At 47.2% G+C, this 25,000-nt stretch overlaps 1 protein-coding gene across 13 annotated transcripts in view; it reads left to right on the forward strand.

Moving 5' to 3' along the window:
* LOC110492646 (receptor-type tyrosine-protein phosphatase F) overlaps nt 1-25,000 on the forward strand; it is a 495,157-nt gene that overhangs the window by 164,427 nt on the left and 305,730 nt on the right. For all 13 annotated transcript variants that reach the window (XM_036986572.1, XM_036986579.1, XM_036986575.1 and 10 more), the window contains one exon: nt 12,937-13,165. In XM_036986572.1, coding sequence (XP_036842467.1) covers nt 13,063-13,165 — 103 coding nt within the window. In that variant the 5' untranslated portion in view covers nt 12,937-13,062. The remainder of the gene's footprint in view (nt 1-12,936; nt 13,166-25,000) is intronic.

The following is a 25,000-nucleotide window of genomic DNA, read 5'->3' on the forward strand; positions in this document are numbered from 1 at the left end:
CCGCTAACGACGTTTGCGTGCTGACGTCACCACGTTTAGGCCTTCATGTGCTGACCTCGTCACATACCTGACCGATGTGTGACATCCACGTGTTCTCTAACATCTAACCTGATAGAAAGGTAGTTTATCACTTCGAACCTTGCTCAGTAGTCACACATCTTGCACTTTTAATGTCTTAGACTAGACTAATCAGAGTCTTGGCTAGGCTAGGCTATATTGGCTAGGCTATCTGAACGGTAGATAGTGGCTAGGCTATCTGAACGGTAGATAGTGGCTAGGCTATCTGAATGGTAGATAGTGGCTAGGCTATCTGAATGGTAGATAGTGGCTAGGCTATCAGAACGGTAGATAGTGGCTAGGCTATCAGAACGGTAGATAGTGGCTAGGCTATCTGAATGGTAGATAGTGGCTAGGCTATCTGAATGGTAGATAGTGGCTAGGCTATCTGAATGGTAGATAGTGGCTAGGCTATCTGAATGATAGCCAAAATCTAGCCTGTCTATCTGAATGGTAGATATTGTTTAGGCTATCTGAATGGTATATATTGGCTAGGCTATCTGAATGGTAGATATGGGCTAGGCTGTCTGAATGATAGACAGGCTAGATTTTGGCTATCTGAATGGTAGATATTGTTTAGGCTATCTGAATGGTAGATATTGGCTAGGCTATCTGAATGGTAGATATTGGCTGGGCTATCTGAATTATAGACAGGCTAGATATTGGCTAGGCTATCTGAATGGTAGATAGTAGTAGAATGGTCCCACTTCAATGAGCTTTTCTAGATACTAATCAGCCGTACCAGCGATTGTCCGGGAGGTAACTATCGTCTCTACCTCGTGTTCAGATTTCAGAGTTCCAATCACTTTGGACGTGAGCTGCAGCTCGACACCTCTCTGGTCTGATATGTCAATTCATAACCCATAGTTTTTTATACTGTCCTTCAAAAAGGGGAGGTTCCGTCAGGCTGACACGCTCTCTGACCTCACTCAAGGGGGCGGTGACTACTTACTCGTACAAAGTTATACAACTAATTCCCTCTTACAGGTGCTAAGATCACATCCCTCTCTTAACAAAAACACTTTCATCGTTTTTGTCCCGTGGGGGTCTGAACTGTCAAACCCCCCCCCCCCCCCCCCCCCCCCCCCTCCCTCTTCTGGGTCTGGCCCAAGTCATGTATTGCCAAGCTGATCTGACCTATTCTCACAGGACAATTATCCGAATGACAGACAGGCTAGATTTGGCCATTGGTTATCTGAATGATAGATATTGGTTAGGCTATCTGAATGGTAGATATTGGCTAGGCTATCTGAATGACAGACAGGCTAGATTTGGCCATTGGTTATCTGAAGGAAATGCTCTTTGCTTGAATGTGTTTTCTCTACTGAGCACTCACAGTCTCCTGCCCCCAGCACTAAAGCCTTAACAATTAACCAGACAGGATTGCCTTGTAAACAAAGGCCCAGTAAAACCAGCCAACCAGCCAACCAGGTCACAGGACATTAGTCTTTGTTGGCTGAATGTCAGTGCTCTGCCTCGTCTCTCTCCCCCCCCTTGGAAAACTACATGCACCATCAGGCTTGGTGTGGAGACTGGAAACAACTAAGGTTTGCGTCCCAAATGGCACCTTTATTCCCTATATAGTGCACTGCTTTAGACCAAAGCCCCTATAGGCCCTGGTCAAAACTAGTGCACTATATACGGCATAGGGTGTGATTTAGGATGCAGACTGGGATTTGTGAAGCTGTTGGGGGAAGTAATTTGGTTACTTTCAGCTAGTGCTTCATTTGGTTACATGGAGATCAGCCCAGCATGTTGGCCTAGTTATTCTCTGGAGTTTTCCGACTTCTGGCTTTCTCCTCTGCATCCAAAACGGCAGCCTATTCTCTATATAGTGCACTACTTTAGACCAGAGCCCTGTGGGTCCTGTTCAAAATTAGTGCACTATGGAATAGGGCCCCATTTGGGATGCATTCTCTGTATGCTGAGGTAAAATGAACACTGTGTTTTGTTACTGGCTGAGGTAAAATGAACACTGTGTTTTGTTTCTGCCTGAGGTAGCTGGCTGAGGTAAAATGAACACTGTGTTTTGTTGCTGCCTGAGGTAGCTGGCTGAGGTAAAATGAACACTGTGTTTTGTTGCTGCCTGAGGTAAAACTAACTCTGTGTTTTGTTGCTGCCTGAGGTAGCTGGCTGAGGTAAAAACAAACACTGTGTTTTGTTGCTGGCTGAGGTAGCTGGCTGAGGTAAAATGAACACTGTTTTGTTGCTGCCTGAGGTAGCTGGCTGAGGTAAAATGAACACTGTGTTTTGTTGCTGCCTGAGGTAGCTGGCTGAGGTAAAAACAAACACGGTGTGTTTTGTTGCTGGCTGAGGTAGCTGGCTGAGGTAAAACTAACACTGTTTTGTTGCTGGCTGAGGTAAAACGAGGAGGTAAGAGGGAGAGGGGGTGGGAGGGAGGGTGGAGGGAGGGTGGGATGGAGAGTTGGTGGGAGGAAGGGAGAGGGGGCAATTGCACCGTTTTTATTCAGCAGTGTGTCCATCCATCGTTGGTCCGTCCATCGTTGGTCCGTCTCTACCAGCAGAGTACTCCCTGGCTGAGGCAGAACGACACCACAATGTCCATCTGTCTGTGCAGAGCTATTCAGACATACCTGTTCTGCTGTCTCTTAACGCCAGCTGACATCCAGCATCTCTGCCGCTAACATACATGTCCTGAGCCCATTGGTTCTGCCTGGCCAATGTGGCCATCGACTTTATGAAAAGCCCTGCGCCTGGTTGCAAGTTTCAAGTTTCAAGTTTTAATGTCACGTGCACAAGTCCAGGGAAATGCCTTTCTTGGAAACTCAAAACCCCACGATGCAATAATCAATAACACTGTAATACTATAAGAAAAACACACGGAAAGTACACTACATTATCAAAAGTATGTGGACACCTGCTCATCCAACATCTCATTACAAAATCATGGGCATTAATATGGAGTTGGTCCCCCCTTTGCTGCTATAACAGCCTCCACTCTTCTGGGGAAGGTTTTCCACTAGATGTTGGAACATTGCTGCTATAACAGCCTCCACTCTTCTGGGGAAGGTTTTCCACTAGATGTTGGAACATTGCTGCTATAACAACCTCCACTCTTCTGGGAAGGCTTTCCACTAGATGTTGGAACATTGCTGCTATAACAGCCTCCACTCTTCTGGGAAGGCTTTCCACTAGATGTTGGAACATTGCTGCTATAACAGCCTCCATTCTGCTGGGAAGGTTTTCCACTAGATGTTGGAACATTGCTGCTATAACAGCCTCCACTCTTCTGGGGAAGGTTTTCCACTAGATGTTGGAACATTGCTGCTATAACAGCCTCCACTCTTCTGGGAAGGCTTTCCACTAGATGTTGGAACATTGCTGCTATAACAACCTCCATTCTGCTGGGAAGGCTTTCCACTAGATGTTGGAACATTGCTGCTATAACAGCCTCCATTCTGCTGGGAAGGTTTTCCACTAGATGTTGGAACATTGCTGCTATAACAGCCTCCACTCTTCTGGGAAGGCTTTCCACTAGATGTTGGAACATTGCTGCTATAACAGCCTCCATTCTGCTGGGAAGGTTTTCCACTAGATGTTGGAACATTGCCGCGGGGACTTGCTTCCATTCAGCCACAAGAGCATTTAGTGAGGTGGGGCACCGATGTTGGGCGATTAGACCTGGTTCGATTTGCTCCAATTTGCATGCTCAGAGAACGGTAGTATGCATGTTGAGGAACACCCAATAAGTTAGTTAGTAATCAAACTATATAGAAGGTCTACCATATTACCATGTACAGGGATACTGGAGTGATGGAGGTAGATATGTATAGGGGGAAGGTGACAGGGATACTGGAGTGATGGAGGTAGATATGTATAGGGAGAAGGTGACAGGGATACTGGAGTGATGGAGGTAGATATGTATAGGTAGATATGTATAGGGGTAAGGAGACAGGGATACTGGAGTGATGGAGGTAGATATGTACAGCTTGCTGTGTGGAAGCAGAGAGAACAGTCTATGACATGGGTGATTGGAGTCTTTAACCATTTCCCGGGCCTTCCTACTGCGGTCTCTTTTATAGAGGTCCTGGGTGGCAGGGAGCTGGTCCCCAGTGATGTACTGGGCCGTCCACACCACACTCTGATATAGAGGTCCTGGGTGGCAGGGAGCTGGGCCCCAGTGATGTACTGGGCCGTCCACACCACACTCTGATATAGAGGTCCTGGGTGGCAGGGAGCTGGCCCCCAGTGATGTACTGGGCCGTCCACACCACACTCTGATATAGAGGTCCTGGGTGGCAGGGAGCTGGGCCCCAGTGATGTACTGGGCCGTCCACACCACACTCTATAGCACCATGTGATCGAAGGCGGTGCTGTTGCCGTACCGGGCAGTGATGCAGCCTGTCAAAATTATCAAGGCTTTATTATGAAGGGCTGTTCTGTAAACCTCCCCCTGGTCTATGGATGTTCTTTAAACCTCCCCCTGGTCTATGGCTGTTCTGTAAACCTCCACCCTGGTCTATGGCTGTTCTTTAAACCTCCACCCTGGTCTATGGCTGTTCTTTAAACCTCCCCCTGGTCTATGGCTGTTCTGTAAACCTCCCCCTGGTCTATGGCTGTTCTGTAAACCTCCCCCTGGTCTATGGCTGTTCTTTAAACCTCCCCCTGGTCTATGGCTGTTCTGTAAACCTCCCCCTGGTCTATGGCTGTTCTGTAAACCTCCACCCTGGTCTATGGCTGTTCTTTAAACCTCCCCCTTGTCTATGGCTGTTCTTTAAACCTCCCCCTGGTCTATGGCTGTTCTGTAAACCTCCACCCTGGTCTATGGCTGTTCTTTAAACCTCCCCCTGGTCTATGGCTGTTCTTTAAACCTCCCCCTTGTCTATGGCTGTTCTTTAAACCTCCACCCTGGTCTATGGCTGTTCTTTAAACCTCCCCCTGGTCTATGGCTGTTCTTTAAACCTTCCCCTTGTCTATGGCTGTTCTTTAAACCTCCCCCTGGTCTATGGCTGTTCTGTAAACCTCCCCCTGGTCTATGGCTGTTCTGTAAACCTCCACCCTGGTCTATGGCTGTTCTTTAAACCTCCCCCTTGTCTATGGCTGTTCTTTAAACCTCCCCCTGGTCTATGGCTGTTCTGTAAACCTCCCCCTGGTCTATGGCTGTTCTTTAAACCTCCCCCTGGTCTATGGCTGTTCTGTAAACCTCCCCCTTGTCTATGGCTGTTCTTTAAACCTCCACCCTGGTCTATGGCTGTTCTGTAAACCTCCACCCTGGTCTATGGCTGTTCTTTAAACCTCCCCCTGGTCTATGGCTGTTCTGTAAACCTCCCCCTTGTCTATGGCTGTTCTTTAAACCTCCACCCTGGTCTATGGCTGTTCTTTAAACCTCCCCCTTGTCTATGGCTGTTCTTTAAACCTCCCCCTGGTCTATGGCTGTTCTGTAAACCTCCCCCTGGTCTATGGCTGTTCTGTAAACCTCCACCCTGGTCTATGGCTGTTCTTTAAAGCCTCCCCCTGGTCTATGGCTGTTCTTTAAACCTCCCCATGGTCTATGGCTGTTCTGTAAACCTCGCCCTTGTCTATGGCTGTTCTTTAAACCTTCCCCTGGTCTATGGCTGTTCTTTAAACCTCCCCCTGGTCTAGGCTTTAGTGGAAGCCTGCTCTGACTTGTCTTGGAAAAGTGACTAGTTAACGAGGTTCCTGTGGGATTGTTAATGGTACAATTTGACAGTGGAGAGAGTAGTTAAGTAGTAGACTCACTCCACCACCTACCTTTATTCACAAACAGAGGAGAGACTAGCCTGCTGGTCCAGTCTTCTACCAGCTTCTGTAATGTTGTTATTCAGAGTCCGTATAGACTACTGTTGGATACAACTGGTCAATATTGGCATGTAGACTGACACCCACTGAGATGCCTTGCTGTCATAGACAGATATCAGTTGACTAGTTTGCTATATGGCCAATTTACCGCGGCTAAGGGCTGTTCTTAGGCACGATGCAACGTGGAGTGCTTGGACACAGCCCTTAGCCGTGGTATATTGATCATATATCACAAACTTCCGAGGTGCCTTATTGCTACTATAAACTCTTTACCAATGTAATTAGAGCAGTAAAAATAAATGTTTTGTCATACCCGTGGTATACGGTCTGATATGCCACGTCTGTCAGCCAATCAGCATTCAGGGCTTGCATACATCACACAGTCACACGCATGCTAACAAGGACACATTCTCTCTCTCTGTTTCTCTCTCTCTCTGTTTCTCTCTCTCTCTGTTTCTTTCTCTCTCTTTCTCTCTCTCTCTGTTTCTCTCTCTCTCCCTTTCTCTCTCTTTCTCTCTCTGTTTCTCTCTCTGTTTCTCTCTCTGTTTCTCTCTCTCTCTCTCTCTCTCTCTCTGTTTCTCTCTCTCTCTGTTTCTCTCTCTCTCTGTTTCTCTCTCTCTCTGTTTCTCTCTCTCACATGTTAGTAGACACTGCTCTTCCTGTGCACTCCTCTCATACCCTGCTGTCTCACACTGCAGTCACTCCTCTCATACCCTGCTGTCTCACACTGCAGTCCCTCCTCTCATACCCTGCTGTCTCACTCTGCAGTCACTCCTCTCATACCCTGCTGTCTCACACTGCAGTCACTCCTCTCATACCCTGCTGTCTCGCACTGCAGTCACTCCTCTCATACCCTGCTGTCTCACACTGCAGTCCCTCCTCTCATACCCTGCTGTCTCACACTGCAGTCACTCCTCTCATACCCTGCTGTCTCACACTGCAGTCACTCCTCTCATACCCTGCTGTCTCACACTGCAGTCACTCCTCTCATACCCTGCTGTCTCACACTGCAGTCACTCCTCTCATACCCTGCTGTGTGTTAGTGGAGCAGATTTACATGCAACACACACACACACACACACACACACACACACACACACACACACACACACACACACACCTCCCCAGTGTATTTGCGTGTGGCCAGGGGGTGCTAATCCGCAGGGGACAAACAAAATAATAATAAATAAATAAATGCAGAGTAAACATCATGCCTCCAGGAATGTGTCTGATTGAAGATGAAAAGCATCTGTCTCTCTCTGGCATCTGAAAGATATCCACGCACGCACGCACACACACACACACTCACACACCTACCTGCTGTGAAAGATATCCCTACACACACACACTCATCTGCTGTGAAAGATACCCCCTCGCTGCCAAGAGTTTGGAGCTCACAAAGCGACATGCCAAGTTTTATCAGTCTCTCTCTCTCTGTCCTCTCACTCTCTGTCCTTTCTCTCTCTCCCTGTCCTCTCACTCTCGGTCTCTCTCCCTCTCTCTCTCTCTCTCTGTCCTCTCACTCTCTGTCCTTTCTCTCTCTCCCTGCCTCTCTCTCTCTCTCTCTCTGTCCTCTCACTCTCTGTCCTCTCTCTCTCTCTCTCTCCCTGTCTCTGTCTCTCTCTCTCTCTCTCTCTCTCTGTCCTCTCACTCTCTGTCCTCTCTCTCTCTCTCTCTGTCCTTTCTCTCTCTCTCTCTCTCTCTCTCTCTCTCTGTCCTCTCACACTCTGCCCTCTCTCTCTGTCTCTCTGACTCTCTCTCTCTCTCTCTCTCTCTCTCTCTCTGACGCTCTCTCAATTCAATTCAAGGGGCTTTATTGGCATGGGGAACATATGTTAACATTGCCAAAGCAAGTGAAGTAGATAATATACAAAAGTGAAATAAACATTACAAATGTCATATTACGTATATATACAGTGTTGTAACGATATACAAATGGTTAAAGTATATATAAGCATAAATATGGGTTGTTCGGATTTTTTGTGGATCAGTGTAATCTAAAGGAAATATGTGTCTCTAATATGGTCATACATTAGGCAAGAGGTTAGGAAGTGCAGCTCAATTTCCACCTCATTTTGTGGGCAGTGAGCACATAGCCTGTCTTCTCTTGAGAGCCAGGTCTGCCTACGGCGGCCTTTCTCAATAGCAAGGCTATGCTCACGGAGTCTGTACTTAGTCAAAGCTTTCCTTAAGTTTGGGTCAGTCTCTGTTTAGGGCCAAATAGCATTCTAGTTTGCTCTGTTTTTTTGTTAATTCTTTCCAATGTGTCAAGTAATTATCTTTTTGTTTTCTCATGATTTGGTTGGGTCTAATTGCGCTTCTGTCCTGTGGCTCTGTGGGGTGGGTTTGTGAACAAGGACCAGCTTGCTTAGGGGACTCTTCTCCAGGTTCATCTCTCTGTAGGTGATGGCTTTGTTATGGAAGGTTTGGGAATCGCTTCCTTTTAGGTGGTTGTAGAATTTAATGTCTCTCTCTCTCTCTCTCTCTGTTTCTCTCTCTGTGTGTCTCTCTCTCTCTCTCTGTGTCTCTCTCTCTCTCTGTGTCTCTCTCTCTGTGTCTCTCTCTCTCTCTCTCTCTGTCTCTCTCTCTCTCTGTGTGTCTCTCTCTCTCTCTCTCTCTCTCTCTGTGTCTCTCTCTCTGTCTCTCTCTCTCTCTGTATGTCTGTCTGTCTGTCTCTCTCTCTCTCTCTCTCTCTCTCTGTCTCTCTGTGTGTCTCTCTCTCTCTCTCTCTGTGTGTCTCTCTCTCTCTCTCTCTCTGTGTGTCTCTCTCTCTCTCTCTCTCTGTGTGTCTCTCTCTCTCTCTGTCTCTCTCTCTCTCTCTCTGTCTCTCTCTCTCTCTCTCTCTCGCTGTCTCTCTCTCTCGCTGTCTCTCTCTCTCTCTCTCTCTCTCTCTCTCTCTCTCTCTCTCTCTCTCTCTCTCTCTCTCTCTCTCTCTCTCTCTCTCTCTCTCTCTCTCTCTCTCCTCTCTCTCTCCTCTCTCTCCTCTCTCTCCTCTCTCTCCTCTCTCTCCTCTCTCTCCTCTCTCTCTCTCTCTACCTACAGACTTATAATACCAACAAATCCCAGGCCCAAAGAACGTGGAGAATAAGATTCACTTTCTTAGGCGTTCAGTTAACTTGGGGGTGTTTTTTTTTCCTCTGTGGGAATAAAGGTAAAATTATGAGATACAGGGAGTCCGAGGTGAAACAGCCGACGGGGCAACGCTGTGACTCATAACACACGGCACGCCAAGGCGTTACCTCACTTTCTTCTCATTCTCATCCTTCTCCTTTCTTCGCCAAGCAACTTGTCAAAAGAGATTAAAGGCCCGGATGAAGAGAGACATTTTTTGGGTTGTTGAATTTTTAGCTTGTTAAAATCTCTCTGTGGGAGAGGGGGGGGGGGCTCTCTGTGTGTGTATTGAAACAGTCCTGTGAGTAATGGGCTAGTCAACACCTCTGCAGGTTTTTAGAGAGGTTTAGCAGTTGTTTCTCTAACTGAACGCTGACTGGTCACCCACCAAGCATGGACACATTTTGTATTCTGTAGGAGGCTGGTAGAAGGAACCGTGTTTTAGTTTCTTGGCACCACATCTCTGAGAAAAAGCAGAGGGTTTGGAACCAACATTCTTTTCCAATCGTTTAGTTCTGAACAGAACCATTATTTTCTTTGTTCCGTTCCAGCAAAATAAAGTTCAGAACCGAACCGATGTTGTTCCTTTCTGGTCCCTTTTTATTTAGCAAGACAATAAATGAGTTCACCAATCGGTGCAGTTTGAGCAGGTTGGCTGTAGAGTGGGCAAGATCTAGTCGTTTACATGCATTGGACAGACAAGTGTAGGCCGCAAGATGTGAGTGAAAGATTGCGGAGGAGAGAGGAGGCTTGGCTGGAAGCGCTGGGTAGATTGTTATAACATGCATTATCTGAATTAGACCCACAGGATTATACCTACGGAGGAAACGTTGAATGTCTTTGAACTTCTGAGAGTTGTCTTAATGTTGGACAAGCATGTGTGTGCAGAGGGGCATCGGAAATAAAACAAAAACTCATCTCTCCCTAATTTCTAAATCACGCTTGTAACATCAGTAGGCAACAGTAGCCTAGGCTTTGGGGGGGGCGGGGCTACATTAGTCTAGGCTTTGGAGGGGGAGGGGCTACAGTAGCCTAGGCTTTGGGGGAGGAGGGGCTAAATTAGTCTAGGCTTTGGGGGGGAGGGGCTACAGTAGCCTAGGCTTTGGAGGGGGCGGGGCTACATTAGTCTAGGCTTTGGGGGGGAGGGGCTACAGTAGCCTAGGCTTCGGAGGGACAGGTAGCCTACATACATACTGGCAAAGATTTCCAGCTGGCAGTCAGACGCTGGAATTAGTTTCTGAGTGACAGAGTGAGGGCTTTGAAAATATGCTTTGTTGTGTTTTTTGTGGGACTGGAAATAAATGCCCAGAACGTAAAATATCGTTATTAAGCGGTTCCTATGCTTTTAAAATAACAGTTCTATTCCGGAACAGTATTGATCACTTTCGTTCCCGGTTCTGATTCTGTTCCTTGACAATTGTTATTTTTCATTTTTCTGTTTCCTGAACTGTCTGTTCCCCCAGGTCCCTAGAGAAGGTATGAGTTAAGGTATAAGTTAAGGTATGAGAAGGTATGACTCCCCAGGGTGTCACTGTGTACTAGTCTGTCCCCAGGGAGTCACTGTGTACTAGTCTGTCCCCAGCTATCGCCCGTCATGGAGGGGTTAGAGGGGTAGCTATCACCCGTCTAGGAGGGGTTACAGGGGTAGCTATCACCCGTCTAGGAGGGGTTAGAGGGGTAGCTATCACCCATCAAGGAGGGGTTAGATGGGTAGCTATCACCCGTCTAGGAGGGGTTAGAGGGGTAGCTATCACCCGTCTAGGAGGGGTTAGAGGGGTAGCTATCACCCATCAAGGAGGGGTTAGAGGGGTAGCTATCACCCGTCAAGGAGGGGTTAGAGGGGTAGCTATCACCCGTCAAGGAGGGGTTAGAGGGGTAGCTATCACCCGTCAAGGAGGGGTTAGAGGGGTAGCTATCACCCATCAAGGAGGGGTTAGAGGGGTAGCTATCACCCGTCAAGGAGGGGTTAGAGGGGTAGCTATCACCCGTCAAGGAGGGGTTAGAGGGGTAGCTATCACCCATCAAGGAGGGGTTAGAGGGGTAGCTATCACCTGTCAAGGAGGGGTTAGAGGGGGAGCTATCACCCGTCAAGGAGGGGTTAGAGGGGTAGCTATCACCCGTCAAGGAGGGGTTAGAGGGGTAGCTATCACCCGCTAAGGAGGGGTTAGAGGGGTAGCTATCACCCGCCAAGGAGGGGTTAGAGGGGTAGCTATCACCCGTCATGGAGGGGTTAGAGGGATAGCTATCACCCGTCAAGTAGGGGTAGCTATCACCCGTCAAGGAGGGGTTAGAGGGGTAGCTATCGCCCGTCAAGGAGGGGTTAGAGGGGTAGCTATCACCCATCAAGGAGGGGTTAGAGGGGTAGCTATCGCCCGTCAAGTAGGGGTAGCTATCTCCCGTCAAGGAGGGTTTAGAGGGGTAGCTATCACCCGTCAAGGAGGGGTTAGAGGTGTAGCTATCGCCCGTCAAGGAGGGGTTAGAGGGGTAGCTATCACCCGTCAAGTAGGGGTAGCCATCAAGGAGGGGTTAGAGGGGTAGCTATCACCCATCAAGGAGGGATTAGAGGGGTAGCTATCACCCGTCAAGTAGGGGTAGCTATCACCCATCAAGGAGGGGTTAGAGGGGTAGCTATCACCCATCAAGGAGGGGTTAGAGGGGTAGCTATCACCCGTCAAGGAGGGGTTAGAGGGGTAGCTATCACCCGTCAAGGAGGGGTTAGAGGGGTAGCTATCACCCATCAAGGAGGGGTTAGAGGGGTAGCTATCGCCCATCAATGAGGGGTTAGAGGGGTAGCTATCACCCGTCTAGGAGGGGTTAGAGGGGTAGCTATCACCCGTCTAGGAGGGGTTAGAGGGGTAGCTATCACCCGTCTAGGAGGGGTTAGAGGGGTAGCTATCACCCGTCTAGGAGGGGTTAGAGGGGTAGCTATCACCCGTCTAGGAGGGGTTAGAGGGGTAGCTATCACCCGTCAAGGAGGGGTTAGAGGGGTAGCTATCACCCGTCAAGGAGGGGTTAGAGGGGTAGCTATCACCCGTCAAGGAGGGGTTAGAGGGGTAGCTATCGCCCGTCAAGGAGCTGTTAAAGGGGTAGCTATCGCCCGTCAAGTAGGGGTAGCTATCTCCTGTCAAGGAGGAGTTAGAGGGGTAGCTATCTCCTGTCAAGGAGGGGTTAGAGGGGTAGCTATCTCCTGTCAAGGAGGAGTTAGAGGGGTAGCTATCTCCTGTCAAGGAGGAGTTAGAGGGGTAGCTATCTCCTGTCAAGGAGGGGTTAGAGGGGTAGCTATTCCCCGTCAAGTAGGGGTTAGTTTTCTTGTCTCCCCACGATTCTCTGTTGGTTGTTATGCTGCATTTCTTAACGTTTAGGAAACTGCTAATGCGGCGGTCTCTGGTGTTATATAGCCTGGTGTTATATAGCCTGGTGTTATATAGCCTGGTGTTATATAGCCTGGTGTTATATAGCCTGGTGTTATATAGCCTGGTGTTATATAGCCTGGTGTTATATAGCCTGGTGTTATATAGCCTGGTGTTATATAGCCTGGTGTTATATAGCCTGGTGTTATATAGTCTGGTGTTATATAGCCTGGTGTTATATAGCCTGGTGTTATATAGCCTGGTGTTATATAGCCTGGTGTTATATAGCCTGGTGTTATATAGCCTGGTGTTATATAGTCTGGTGTTATATAGCCTGGTGTTATATAGCCTGGTGTTATATAGCCTGGTGTTATATAGCCTGGTGTTATATAGCCTGGTGTTATATAGCCTGGTGTTATATAGCCTGGTGTTATATAGCCTGGTGTTATATAGCCTGGTGTTATATAGCCTGGATAGTGTTGTTACCGATTGTGTCTTTGATGGATCCAAGCTACACTTTTTTTCTTGTCTGGCTTTTGTACCAGCGTTTTGCAGATGACTTCCGTCAGATCAGATCAGATCAGATCAGATTTAAATGAAAACACTAACGTCCTGTCTTTTCTCTGTCTCCTCCCAGGTGTCTGTGTTTGATCGTGTGAGGTGAGGTGTCTGTCTTCGTTGAGGGGAGCGAAGAGGAGTCGGCGTTTTGTGTCTTCGTTGAGGGGAGCGAGGAGGAGGAGTCGCTGTGCCAACCTGGACCATCATGGTGCCAAACATTCACCCTGCAGTTCCCCTCCTGCCCAGGGGGGCGGTGCCATCCCTCCTGCTGCTACTCAGCTGCCTGGTGCTCTCCTCTCAGGCTGACAGTAAGTATACTGTACTTCATGTATGACTAAAAACATGCTCTTTAAACCCCAGGATCATGCCAGAATACAGCCATACCTGTGGTTCATGGCGTTAATAACACTCAAGTTGGAGTTGGAGTCACTTACTAAAACACACTCGCTGTACTTTTAAGTTGTTTTGGATAAAAGCGTTTACTAAATGGCATATATTATAATACATTAACAAAGACGTATGTTTCTTTAGATTTTATACCGATGGAAGAGACCAAATAGACTTCGACTTGTAGTTCATCGTGTAATTTGTTCAGTCGGTCTGCCTCTTAACAGAAGTGCACTATTACATTAAACTGGACTGCTGAATATTCATTTTTTGCTCTAGCTTGTTTGTTTGTTTGTTTGTTTGCTTAAGGAGACGCTGCTCACGCTGTGCAATTTGCTGCTTAATTTAACTCTGTACATACCACTCCAGGGCCCATTTTAACTCTGTACATACCACTCCAGGGCCCATTTTAACCCCGTACATACCACTCCAGGGCCCATTTTAACCCCGTACATACCACTCCAGGGCCCATTTTAACCCTGTACATACCACTCCAGGGCCCATTTTAACCCCGTACATACCACTCCAGGGCCCATTTTAACCCCGTACATACCACTCCAGGGCCCATTTTAACCTTTCTGATCTCCCCATCCCGGATCCGGGTTCGTGAATACAGACTCAAGCTCATTACCATAACGCAACGTTAACTATTCATGAAAATCGCAAATGAAATGAAATAAATATGCTAGCTCTCAAGCTTAGCCTTTTGTTAACAACACTGTCATCTCAGATTTTCAAAATATGCTTCTCAACCATTGCAAAACAAGCATTTGTGTAACAGTATTGATGGCTAACGTAGCATTTAGCATTAGCATTCAGCTGGCAACATTTACACAAAAAAACAGAAAAGCATTCAAAAAAATCATTTACCTTTGAAGAACTTCAGATGTTTTCAATGAGGAGACTCTCAGATAGCAAATGTTCAGTTTTTCCTGAAAGATTATTTGTTTAGGACAAATCGCTCCGTTTTCTGCGTCACGTTTAGCTATGAAAAAACCCCTGTATCCAGGATTGTGTAAATCTATCAGCAAGCTCATTAGCATAACACAACGTTAACTATTTATGAAAATCGCAAATGAAATGAAATAAATATGCCATCTCTCAAGCTTAGCCTTTTGTAAACAACACTGTCATCTCAGATTTTCAAAATATGCTTCTCAACCATAGGAAAACAATCATTTGTGTAAAAGTAGCTAGCTAGAGTTAGCATTTCGCGTTAGCATTTAGCGTTAGCATTAGCGTTAGCATCCAGCACGCAACATTAACAAAAACATAAAAGCCTTCAAATAAAATCATTTACCTTTGAAGAACTTCTGATGTTTTCAATGAGGATACTCTCAGTTAGATAGCAGATGCTCAGTTTTTCCAAAAAGATTCCTTGTGTATTAGAAATAGCTCCGTTTTATACATCACATTTGGCTACCAAAAAAAATCCATAAATTCAGTCCTCAAAACGCAAACTTTTTTCCAAATTAACTCCATAATATCGACTGAAAACATGGCAAACGTTGTTTAGAATCAATCCTCAAGGTGTTTTTCACATATCTCTTCATTGATACATCGTTCTTGGACACATGCTTTCTCTCCTGAATCCCAGGAGAAAATGACCGCACCTGAAGATTACGCACAAATTTAGACAAAGGACACCGGGCGGACCTCTGGAAAATGTAGTCTCTTATGGCCAATCTTCCAATGATATGCCTACAAATACGTCACAATGCTGCTAAGACCTTGGGCGAACGACAGAAAGTGTAGGCTCATTCCTTGCGCAATCACAGCCATATAAGGAGAGAATGGAAAACAGAGCTTCAGAAATTCTGCTAATTCCTGGGTGATGCATCATCTTGGTTTCGCCTGTAGAATGAGTTCTGGGGCACTTACAGACAAAATCTTTGCAGATTCTGAAACTTCAGAGTGTTTTCTTTCCAAAACTGTCAAGAATATGCATAGTCGAGCATCTTTTCGTGACAAAATATCGCGCTTAAAACGGGAACGTTTTTTATCCAAAAATGAAATAGCGCCCCTAGAGCTCTAAGAGGTTAACCCCGTACATACCACTCCAGGGCCCATTTTAACCCCGTACATACCACTCCAGGGCCCATTTTAACTCCGTACATACCACTCCAGGGCCCATTTTAACTCCGTACATACCACTCCAGGGCCCATTTTAACTCAGTACATACCACTCCAGGGCCCATTTTAACTCTGTACATACCACTCCAGGGCCCATTTTAACTCTGTACATACCACTCCAGGGCCCATTTTAACTCTGTACATACCACTCCAGGGCCCATTTTAACTCAGTACATACCACTCCAGGGCCCATTTTAACTCCGTACATACCACTCCAGGGCCCATTTTAACCCCGTACATACCACTCCAGGGCCCATTTTAACTCAGTACATACAGTGCCTTGCGAAAGTATTCGGCCCCCTTGAACTTTGCGACCTTTTGCCACATTTCAGGCTTCAAACATAAAGATATAAAACTGTATTTTTTTGTGAAGAATCAACAACAAGTGGGACACAATCATGAAGTGGAACGACATTTATTGGATATTTCAAACTTTGTTAACAAATCAAAAACTGAAAAATTGGGCGTGCAAAATTATTCAGCCCCTTTACTTTCAGTGCAGCAAACTCTCTCCAGAAGTTCAATGAGGATCTCTGAATGATGCAATGTTGACCTAAATGACTAATGATGATAAATACAATCCACCTGTGTGTAATCAAGTCTTCATAGAAATGCACCTGCACTGTGATAGTCTCAGAGGTCCGTTAAAAGCGCAGAGAGCATCATGAAGAACAAGGAACACACCAGGCAGGTCCGAGATACTGTTGTGAAGAAGTTTAAAGCCGGATTTGGATACAAAATGATTTCCCAAGCTTTAAACATCCCAAGGAGCACTGTGCAAGCGATAATATTGAAATGGAAGGAGTATCAGACCACTGCAAATCTACCAAGACCTGGCCGTCCCTCTAAACTTTCAGCTCATACAAGGAGAAGACTGATCAGAGATGCAGCCAAGAGGCCCATGATCACTCTGGATGAACTGCAGAGATCTACAGCGGAGGTGGGAGACTCTGTCCATAGGACAACAATCAGTCGTATATTGCACAAATCTGGCCTTTATGGAAGAGTGGCAAGAAGAAAGCCATTTCTTAAAGATATCCATAAAAAGTGTTGTTTAAAGTTTGCCACAAGCCACCTGGGAGACACACCAAACATGTGGAAGAAGGTGCTCTGGTCAGATGAAACCAAAATTGAACTTTTTGGCAACAATGCAAAACGTTATGTTTGGCGTAAAAGCAACACAGCTGAACACACCATCCCCACTGTCAAACATGGTGGTGGCAGCATCATGGTTTGGGCCTGCTTTTCTTCAGCAGGGACAGGGAAGATGGTTAAAATTGATGGGAAGATGGATGGAGCCAAATACAGGACCATTCTGGAAGAAAACCTGATGGAGTCTGCAAAAGACCTGAGACTGGGACGGAGATTTGTCTTCCAACAAGACAATGATCCAAAACATAAAGCAAAATCTACAATGGAATGGTTCAAAAATAAACATATCCAGGTGTTAGAATGGCCAAGTCAAAGTCCAGACCTGAATCCAATCGAGAATCTGTGTAAAGAACTGAAAACTGCTGTTCACAAATGCTCTCCATCCAACCTCACTGAGCTCGAGCTGTTTTGCAAGGAGGAATGGGAAAATATTTCAGTCTCTCGATGTGCAAATCTGATAGAGACATACCCCAAGCGACTTACAGCTGTAATCGCAGCAAAAGGTGGCGCTACAAAGTATTAACTTAATGGGGCTGAATAATTTTGCACGCCCAATTTTTCCGTACAGACCACTCCAGGGCCCATTTTAACTCTGTACATACCACTCCAGGGCCCATTTTAACTCCGTACATACCACTCCAGGGCCCATTTTAACTCAGTACATACCACTCCAGGGCCCATTTTAACTCTGTACATACCACTCCAGGGCCCATTTTCCCCCGATGGCGCTGGAACTGAGTCTTACGAGTGTTTTAAACATCTTTCCTACAACGACCCAAGATGCAACATGCGTTTTCCCAGAACACCACGCCAGTGAGAACGGTCGCTAAGTGCGTCGTTGGAGCGTGTGTCAACGCTGATAGGAACGTAAAGGAGTGCTGGTCTCGGATCAGCTTTTTCCATTCAAATCTGACCTTAACATTATAATTATTTCACAATATTGATGACGGATCAGATCCTAGAGAGATATTACCACCTACAATTTGGCAAAGTCATGAAATATTTTGATATAAATTACAGACAGTAGGCAACAAGTAGCAAAATAGAACTCAATTGATTAAACATTAAATTTATTTCAATATGATTGATATAGACATATAGCCTACTGTTTTATATTTTAATACAGTCATTCGGGCTTTCGTTTGAAGCATCTCATTATACGTGGATTGTTTGTAATCAATTGCAAAGACATTTGGCAAGTTTTGAATTTATAGTTAACTTTGTTCTGGAGTCATCGGTGGTCACATAGAGACCGATAAAACCCATGTGGTTCTGTTCAGTGGAGATCTTCTGGGTATGAAGTGACGCAGGAAGGCAAAACTGTACCGGTCCAGTCCACTTGGTCTCCTAGGTGGATTCTGATAGCACCATACTCAGCTGCTTTCCAAATGCACTCAGTCTGCTGGTGTTCTGTAGAATATTCTAGAAACAGTACATGGGGAGTGTGTGTGTGTGTGTGTGTGCGGGTGTGTGTGTGTGTGTGTGTGTGTGTGTGTGTGCGTGCGTGCGTGCGTGCGTATGACCTCAGTGCCCTGCTGTCCATCTTAATGAAGATAGGGGTTTGGAGAAGTGCTCTCTTCGAGACGTGTCACTGTCGCTAGGGTTCTGGGGCCCCTGGGAGTCTGTGTGGCCCCCGGGGTTGTCGAGTGTGGAGAGATGCCCTACAGAAGAGGAGGGGTCAGGGACCAAAAATTAATTCAGCACATAACCTCAACCACAGCGCTGTCACAGGGTCACTGTAATTCAATTAGATCACACACGCATACACTCTCATTTTCTATCTCACGTTTTAACCTCCCCTGCCGCTCGCTGTGTGACCGTTGGCTTCGCATTTAAACACGTGTCAGTGTATTACTGACCTTCGGGAACACATTTTATTCTCTACCATTGTACTCTAGAATCCCGACGGCGTGCTCTACGCCAAGGCTTCCAGTTCCCTCCACAATAATGTAGAGATGAGTCACTTCAGCCCCTTTTTTCACCTCTGACCCTGCGACATATAGGACGAATGAAGTGGTTGTGTGATGTTTGAGTGGTAAAATAAATTAAACTCAGCCCTCCGTTAGTCAGACGGGAAACAAAGATAGACAATTGAGTGTAATATTATTCTCTTGTTAATTAGCCTTTCTGATGTGGTAGCTTCTATCTAGATATGTGGTCCTCTTGCTCTTCTCTCTACTGTGAAAGCCTTACCTCTCTATAGGCGCAGGCAGGCAGGCGGGCGGGCGGGCGGGGACAGACAGACAGACAGACAGTCCTACTATAGCTGTCTCCCCTGCTCCCTCCCTGTTCTCCCCTGCTCCCTCCCTGTCCCTCCCTGTTCTCCCCTGTCCCTCCCTGTTCTCCCCTGCTCCCTAACTACAGTAATGCTATTAATCAGAGGTGGATGCTTTCTTCTTATCATGATTCATATGATACTCTGAAGTCCTGTCTATACTGTGTTTAAGCCTGACCTCTCTATAGGTTAAGACAGACAGATCTCTTCTAAAGCTGGTCCCCTCTGTTCTGCTGCCTAACAAACTCCAGTAATCAGATCAATACCAGGTAAAACGAGCCAGTGGGGCCTTTTAATTCTCAGACAAAGACAGTCTCTGTGTCGTGACCAACTGGAAACCTCGTCTTCTGTTCAGACAGTCACTAAGCCTCCCTCTACAATGGGCTGGTAGTTAAGGACAGGCACTGAGCCTCTCTCTACAATGGGCTGGTAGTTAAGGACAGTCACTGAGCCTCTCTCTACAATGGGCTGGTAGTTAAGGACAGTCACTAAGCCTCCCTCTACAATGGGCTGGTAGTTAAGGACAGTCACTGAGCCTCTCTCTACAATGGGCTGGTAGTTAAGGACAGTCACTAAGCCACCCTCTACAATGGGCTGGTAGTTAAGGACAGTCACTGAGCCTCTCTCTACAATGGGCTGGTAGTTAAGGACAGTCACTAAGCCTCTCTCTACAATGGGCTGGTAGTTAAGGACAGTCACTAAGCCTCCCTCTACAATGGGCTGGTAGTTAAGGACAGTCACTAAGCCTCCCTCTACAATGGGCTGGTAGTTAAGGACAGTCACTAAGCCTCTCTCTACAATGGGCTGGTAGTTAAGGACAGTCACTAAGCCTCTCTCTACAATGGGCTGGTAGTTAAGGACAGTCACTGACCCTTTCTCTACAATGGGCTGGTAGTTAAGGACAGTCACTAAGCCTCCCTCTACAATGGGCTGGTAGTTAAGGACAGTCACTGAGCCTCTTTCTACAATGGGCTGGTAGTTAAGGACAGTCACTGAGCCTCTCTCTACAATGGGCTGGTAGTTAAGGACAGTCACTGAGCCTCTCTCTACAATAGGTTGGTAGTTAAGGACAGTCACCGAGCCTCTCTCTACAATGGGCTGGTAAGGACAGCAGGAGACAGTTGTCTGGGTCATATTCAAAACAGCCAGCTACACAAAGCAGATATCTATCCCAGCCTGTCAGACCTCAGGCTGCTTCTCTTCATAGTGATATAAGGGACCTACATTTACATCTGATACATTTTGCATAACGATGATGTAGATTCATAGCTGCCTGCACCAAATTGTCATTTGTTGTTGGAGACAGATGAGACTAGATAAAGTTCCTTTTCACACTGGGAGAAGGAAGTTTAAAACATTTTTTTTTTTTAAAGGGATGTGTTGTTTCCTGTTTTCAAATGCATGTTGCTTTTCAATTCAGTGAGATTTCTGGGATTTCCAGCCATTTTAGTACCCAAACCGTTCCACCTGTTTTGTGAGATCCATTATTGGGGGTCGACCAATAGAATCCCTCCCTCCCCAGTGTTCCAGAATCTATATGAGGCCTTGTGACATCATTAGTCTCATGTGAGCATTTAACCCCGTCCTGTACAGACGGGGCAGGGCAATCAATCCTGAGTGGTGACCTCAGACACCCCGTTGATCCCTAGGGAACACACTGTAATCAACCCGGGCCCCGTTGATCCCTAGGGAAGACACCGTAATCAACCCAGGTCACTCTACATCACAATAGACCACCACTCCTTCACCAACAAGGTCATACTCAAAGTCACACAGAACAAAACCCACCATGTCGACATTATCCTTTAAATATAATGGTTTATATTTTTATTTCATGTTGACTTGTTTCATGTTGACTTGTTTCATGTTTACTTGTTTCATGTCGACTTGTTTCATGTCGACTTGTTTCATGTTGACTTGTTTCATGTCGACTTGTTTCAGGTTGACTTGTTTCATGTTGACTTGTTTCATGTCGACTTGTTTCAGGTTGACTTGTTTCATGTTGACTTGTTTCATGTTGACTTGTTTCAGGTTGACTTGTTTCATGTCTACTTGTTTCATGTCGACTTGTTTCATGTCGACTTGTTTCATGTTGACTTGTTTCATGTTGACTTGTTTCATGTTGACTTGTTTCAGGTTGACTTGTTTCAGGTTGACTTGTTTCATGTTGACTTGTTTCATGTTGACTTGTTTCAGGTTGACTTGTTTCAGGTTGACTTGTTTCAGGTTGACTTGTTTCAGGTTGACTTGTTTCATGTCGACTTGTTTCATGTCGACTTGTTTCATGTTGACTTGTTTCATGTCGACTTGTTTCATGGGCGTCGATGGGAAACATTTTGGTACTTTTTATTTTCATTTTCATTTTAGTTTTAATCTGAGACATCTGTAGTGTCCCTTTCATGACAGTCGAGACCACTGAGCTTCTCTTAGTGCTCCCGCCTGTTATTGTACTAGCCTGGTCCCAGATCAGTTTCTGCTATCATGTCAAGTCCCTGCCATGCCTGTTATTGTTCTAGCCTGGTCCCAGATCAGTTTCTGCTATCATGTCAAGTCCCTGCCATGCCTGTTATCGTACTAGCCTGGTCCCAGATCAGTTTCTGCTATCATGTCAAGTCCCTGCCATGCCTGTTATTGTACTAGCCTGGTCCCAGATCAGTTTCTGCTATCATGTCAAGTCCCTGCCATGCCTGTTATTGTACTAACCTGGTCCCAGATCAGTTTCTGCTATCATGTCAAGTCCCTGCCCGCCTGTTATTGTACTAGCCTGGTCCCAGATCAGTTTCTGCTATCATGTCAAGTCCCTGCCATGCCTGTTATTGTACTAGCCTGGTCCCAGACCAGTTTCTGCTATCATGTCAAGTCCCTGCCCGCCTGTTATTGTACTAGCCTGGTCCCAGATCAGTTTCTGCTATCATGTCAAGTCCCTGCCATGCCTGTTATTGTACTAGCCTGGTCCCAGATCAGTTTCTGCTATGGCATAAACAGACTGGTAAAAAATACATGTGTCATAAGGGCATCAATCCGAGATGTACAATATGTTTCACGATGAGTATTAGTCGCTATGGATACGAGTAGGATCTCTGCTAAAATGTACAAGTTGACTTCACGTAAACGGTTAGAATTACTTTTCCCGAGTCACTCTCCTAGCCTGCCGTTTCTAGAAGAATCCTTAGTCCTTCAAAATGAAAGGTGAATGGTAAATACATAGTATATGCATGGCTAATAGGCGTGTAATTGCCTCTTAATGGCGCAGCCCACACGCAGTTCTACACACTAAACACCTCAGAAAGAGAACGTTGATATTTTCTCTGTTATAAAGGGGTTTTCTAGAAGGTTCAGTAGTAGTGCTCTGTAAACTGATGTGTTAAAGGGGTTTTCTAGAAGGTTCAGTAGTAGTGGTCTGTAAACTGATGTGTTAAAGGGGATTTCTAGAAGGTTCAGTAGTAGTGCTCTGTAAACGGATGTGTTAAAGGGGTTTTCTAGAAGGTTCTGTAAACTGATGTGTTAAAGGGGTTTTCTAGAAAGTTCAGTAGTAGTGGTCTGTAAACTGATGTTTTAAAGGGGATTTCTAGAAGGTTCAGTAGTAGTGCTCTGTAAACTGATGTGTTAAAGGGGTTTTCTAGAAGGTTCAGTAGTAGTGCTCTGTAAACTGATGTGTCGTTAAGAGCTGAGGTAGAAATCTGTAAACCGGTTAGCCATTGTTTGTCCAGACATGAGTGCAGGGGAACAGGAGGGTTGAGAATAAGGGAGAGGAGTGGGTGGGCGGCTGGATGGATGGATGGAAATTAGATTGTGTTTTTTTGAAGTGTCCATATGGTCATCTAGCGAAAATTGATGGGGATGGAAATGGATTCATTTTAATTAAAAGTAACCACATCCAGCATGGAGAGACACTTGGCAACGTGATACTGGTAGGCCACAGCTGTGGTCCCCTAGACCAACCCAGCCAGGACAACAGAGACAGGGGACCGACCTAGCCAGGACAACAGACAGGGGACCAACCCAGCCAGGACAACAGAGACAGGGGACCAACCCAGCCAGGACAACAGAGACAGGGGACCGACCCAGCCAGGACAACAGAGACAGGGGACCAATCCAGCCAGGTCAACAGAGACAGGGGACCAACTCAGCCAGGTCAACAGAGACAGGGGACCAACCCAGCCAGGACAACAGAGATAGGGGACCAACCCAGCCAGGTCAACAGAGACAGGGGACCAACATAGCCAGGACAACAGAGACAGGGGACCAACATAGCCAGGACAACAGAGACAGGGGACCAACCCAGCCAGGACAACAGAGACAGGGGACCGACCCAGCCAGGACAACAGAGACAGGGGACCAATCCAGCCAGGTCAACAGAGACAGGGGACCAACTCAGCCAGGTCAACAGAGACAGGGGACCAACCCAGCCAGGACAACAGAGATAGGGGACCAACCCAGCCAGGTCAACAGAGACAGGGGACCAACATAGCCAGGACAACAGAGACAGGGGACCAACATAGCCAGGACAACAGAGACAGGGGACCAACCCAGCCAGGACAACAGAGACAGGAGACCGACCCAGCCAGGACAACAGAGACAGGGGACCAACCCAGCCAGGACAACAGAGACAGGGGACCAACCCAGCCAGGACAACAGAGACAGGGGACCAACATAGCCAGGACAACAAGAGACAGGGGACCAACATAGCCAGGACAACAGAGACAGGGGACCAACCCAGCCAGGACAACAGAGACAGGGGACCAACCCAGCCAGGTCAACAGAGACAGGGGACCAACCCAGCCAGGTCAACAGAGACAGGGGACCAACCCAGCCAGGTCAACAGAGACAGGGGACCAACCCAGCCAGGTCAACAGAGACAGGGGACCAACCCAGCCAGGTCAACAGAGACAGGAGACCAACATAGCCAGGACAACAGAGACAGGGGACCAATCCAGCCAGGTCAACAGAGACAGGGGACCAACCCAGCCAGGTCAACAGAGACAGGGGACCAACCCAGCCAGGTCAACAGAGACAGGGGACCAACGCAGCCAGGTCAACAGAGACAGGAGACCAACGCAGCCAGGTCAACAGAGACAGGAGACCAACCCAGCCAGGACAACAGAGACAGGAGACCAACCCAGCCAGGACAACAGAGACAGGGGACCAACCCAGCCAGGACAACAGAGACAGGGGACCAATCCAGCCAGGACAACAGAGACAGGGGACCAATCCAGCCAGGTCAACAGAGACAGGGGACCAACCCAGCCAGGACAACATAGACAGGGGACCAATCCAGTCAGGACAACAGAGACAGGGGACCAACCCAGCCAGGACAACAGAGACAGGGGACCAATCCAGCCAGGTCAACAGAGACAGGAGACCAACCCAGCCAGGACAACAGAGACAGGGGACCAATCCAGTCAGGACAACAGAGACAGGGGACCAATCCAGCCAGGTCAACAGAGACAGGAGACCAACCCAGCCAGGTCAACAGAGACAGGGGACCAACCCAGCCAGGTCAACAGAGACAATGGACCAACCCAGCCAGGTCAACAGAGACAGGGGACCAACCCAGCCAGGTCAACAGAGACAGGGGACTATCCCAGCCAGGACAACAGAGACAGGGGACCAACCCAGACAGGTCAACAGAGACAGGGGACCAACCCAGCCAGGACAACAGAGACAGGGGACCAACATAGCCAGGACAACAGAGACAGGGGACCGACCCAGCCAGGACAACAGAGACAGGGGACCAACCCAGCCAGGACAACAGACAGGGGACCAACCCAGCCAGGACAACAGAGACAGGGGACCAACCCAGCCAGGTCAACAGAGACAGGAGACCAACATAGCCAGGACAACAGAGACAGGGGACCAATCCAGCCAGGTCAACAGAGACAGGGGACCAACCCAGTCAGGTCAACAGAGACAGGGGACCAACCCAGCCAGGACAACAGAGACAGGGGACCAATCCAGCCAGGTCAACAGAGACAGGAGACCAACCCAGCCAGGACAACAGAGACAGGGGACCAACATAGCCAGGACAACAGAGACAGGGGACCAATCCAGCCAGGTCAACAGAGACAGGAGACCAACCCAGCCAGGACAACAGAGACAGGGGACCAACCCAGCCAGGACAACAGAGACAGGGGACCAATCCAGCCAGGACAACAGAGACAGGGGACCAATCCAGCCAGGTCAACAGAGACAGGGG

This window comes from Oncorhynchus mykiss, chromosome 8 (assembly GCF_013265735.2).
Source record: "Oncorhynchus mykiss isolate Arlee chromosome 8, USDA_OmykA_1.1, whole genome shotgun sequence".
Taxonomy (NCBI): domain Eukaryota; kingdom Metazoa; phylum Chordata; class Actinopteri; order Salmoniformes; family Salmonidae; genus Oncorhynchus; species Oncorhynchus mykiss.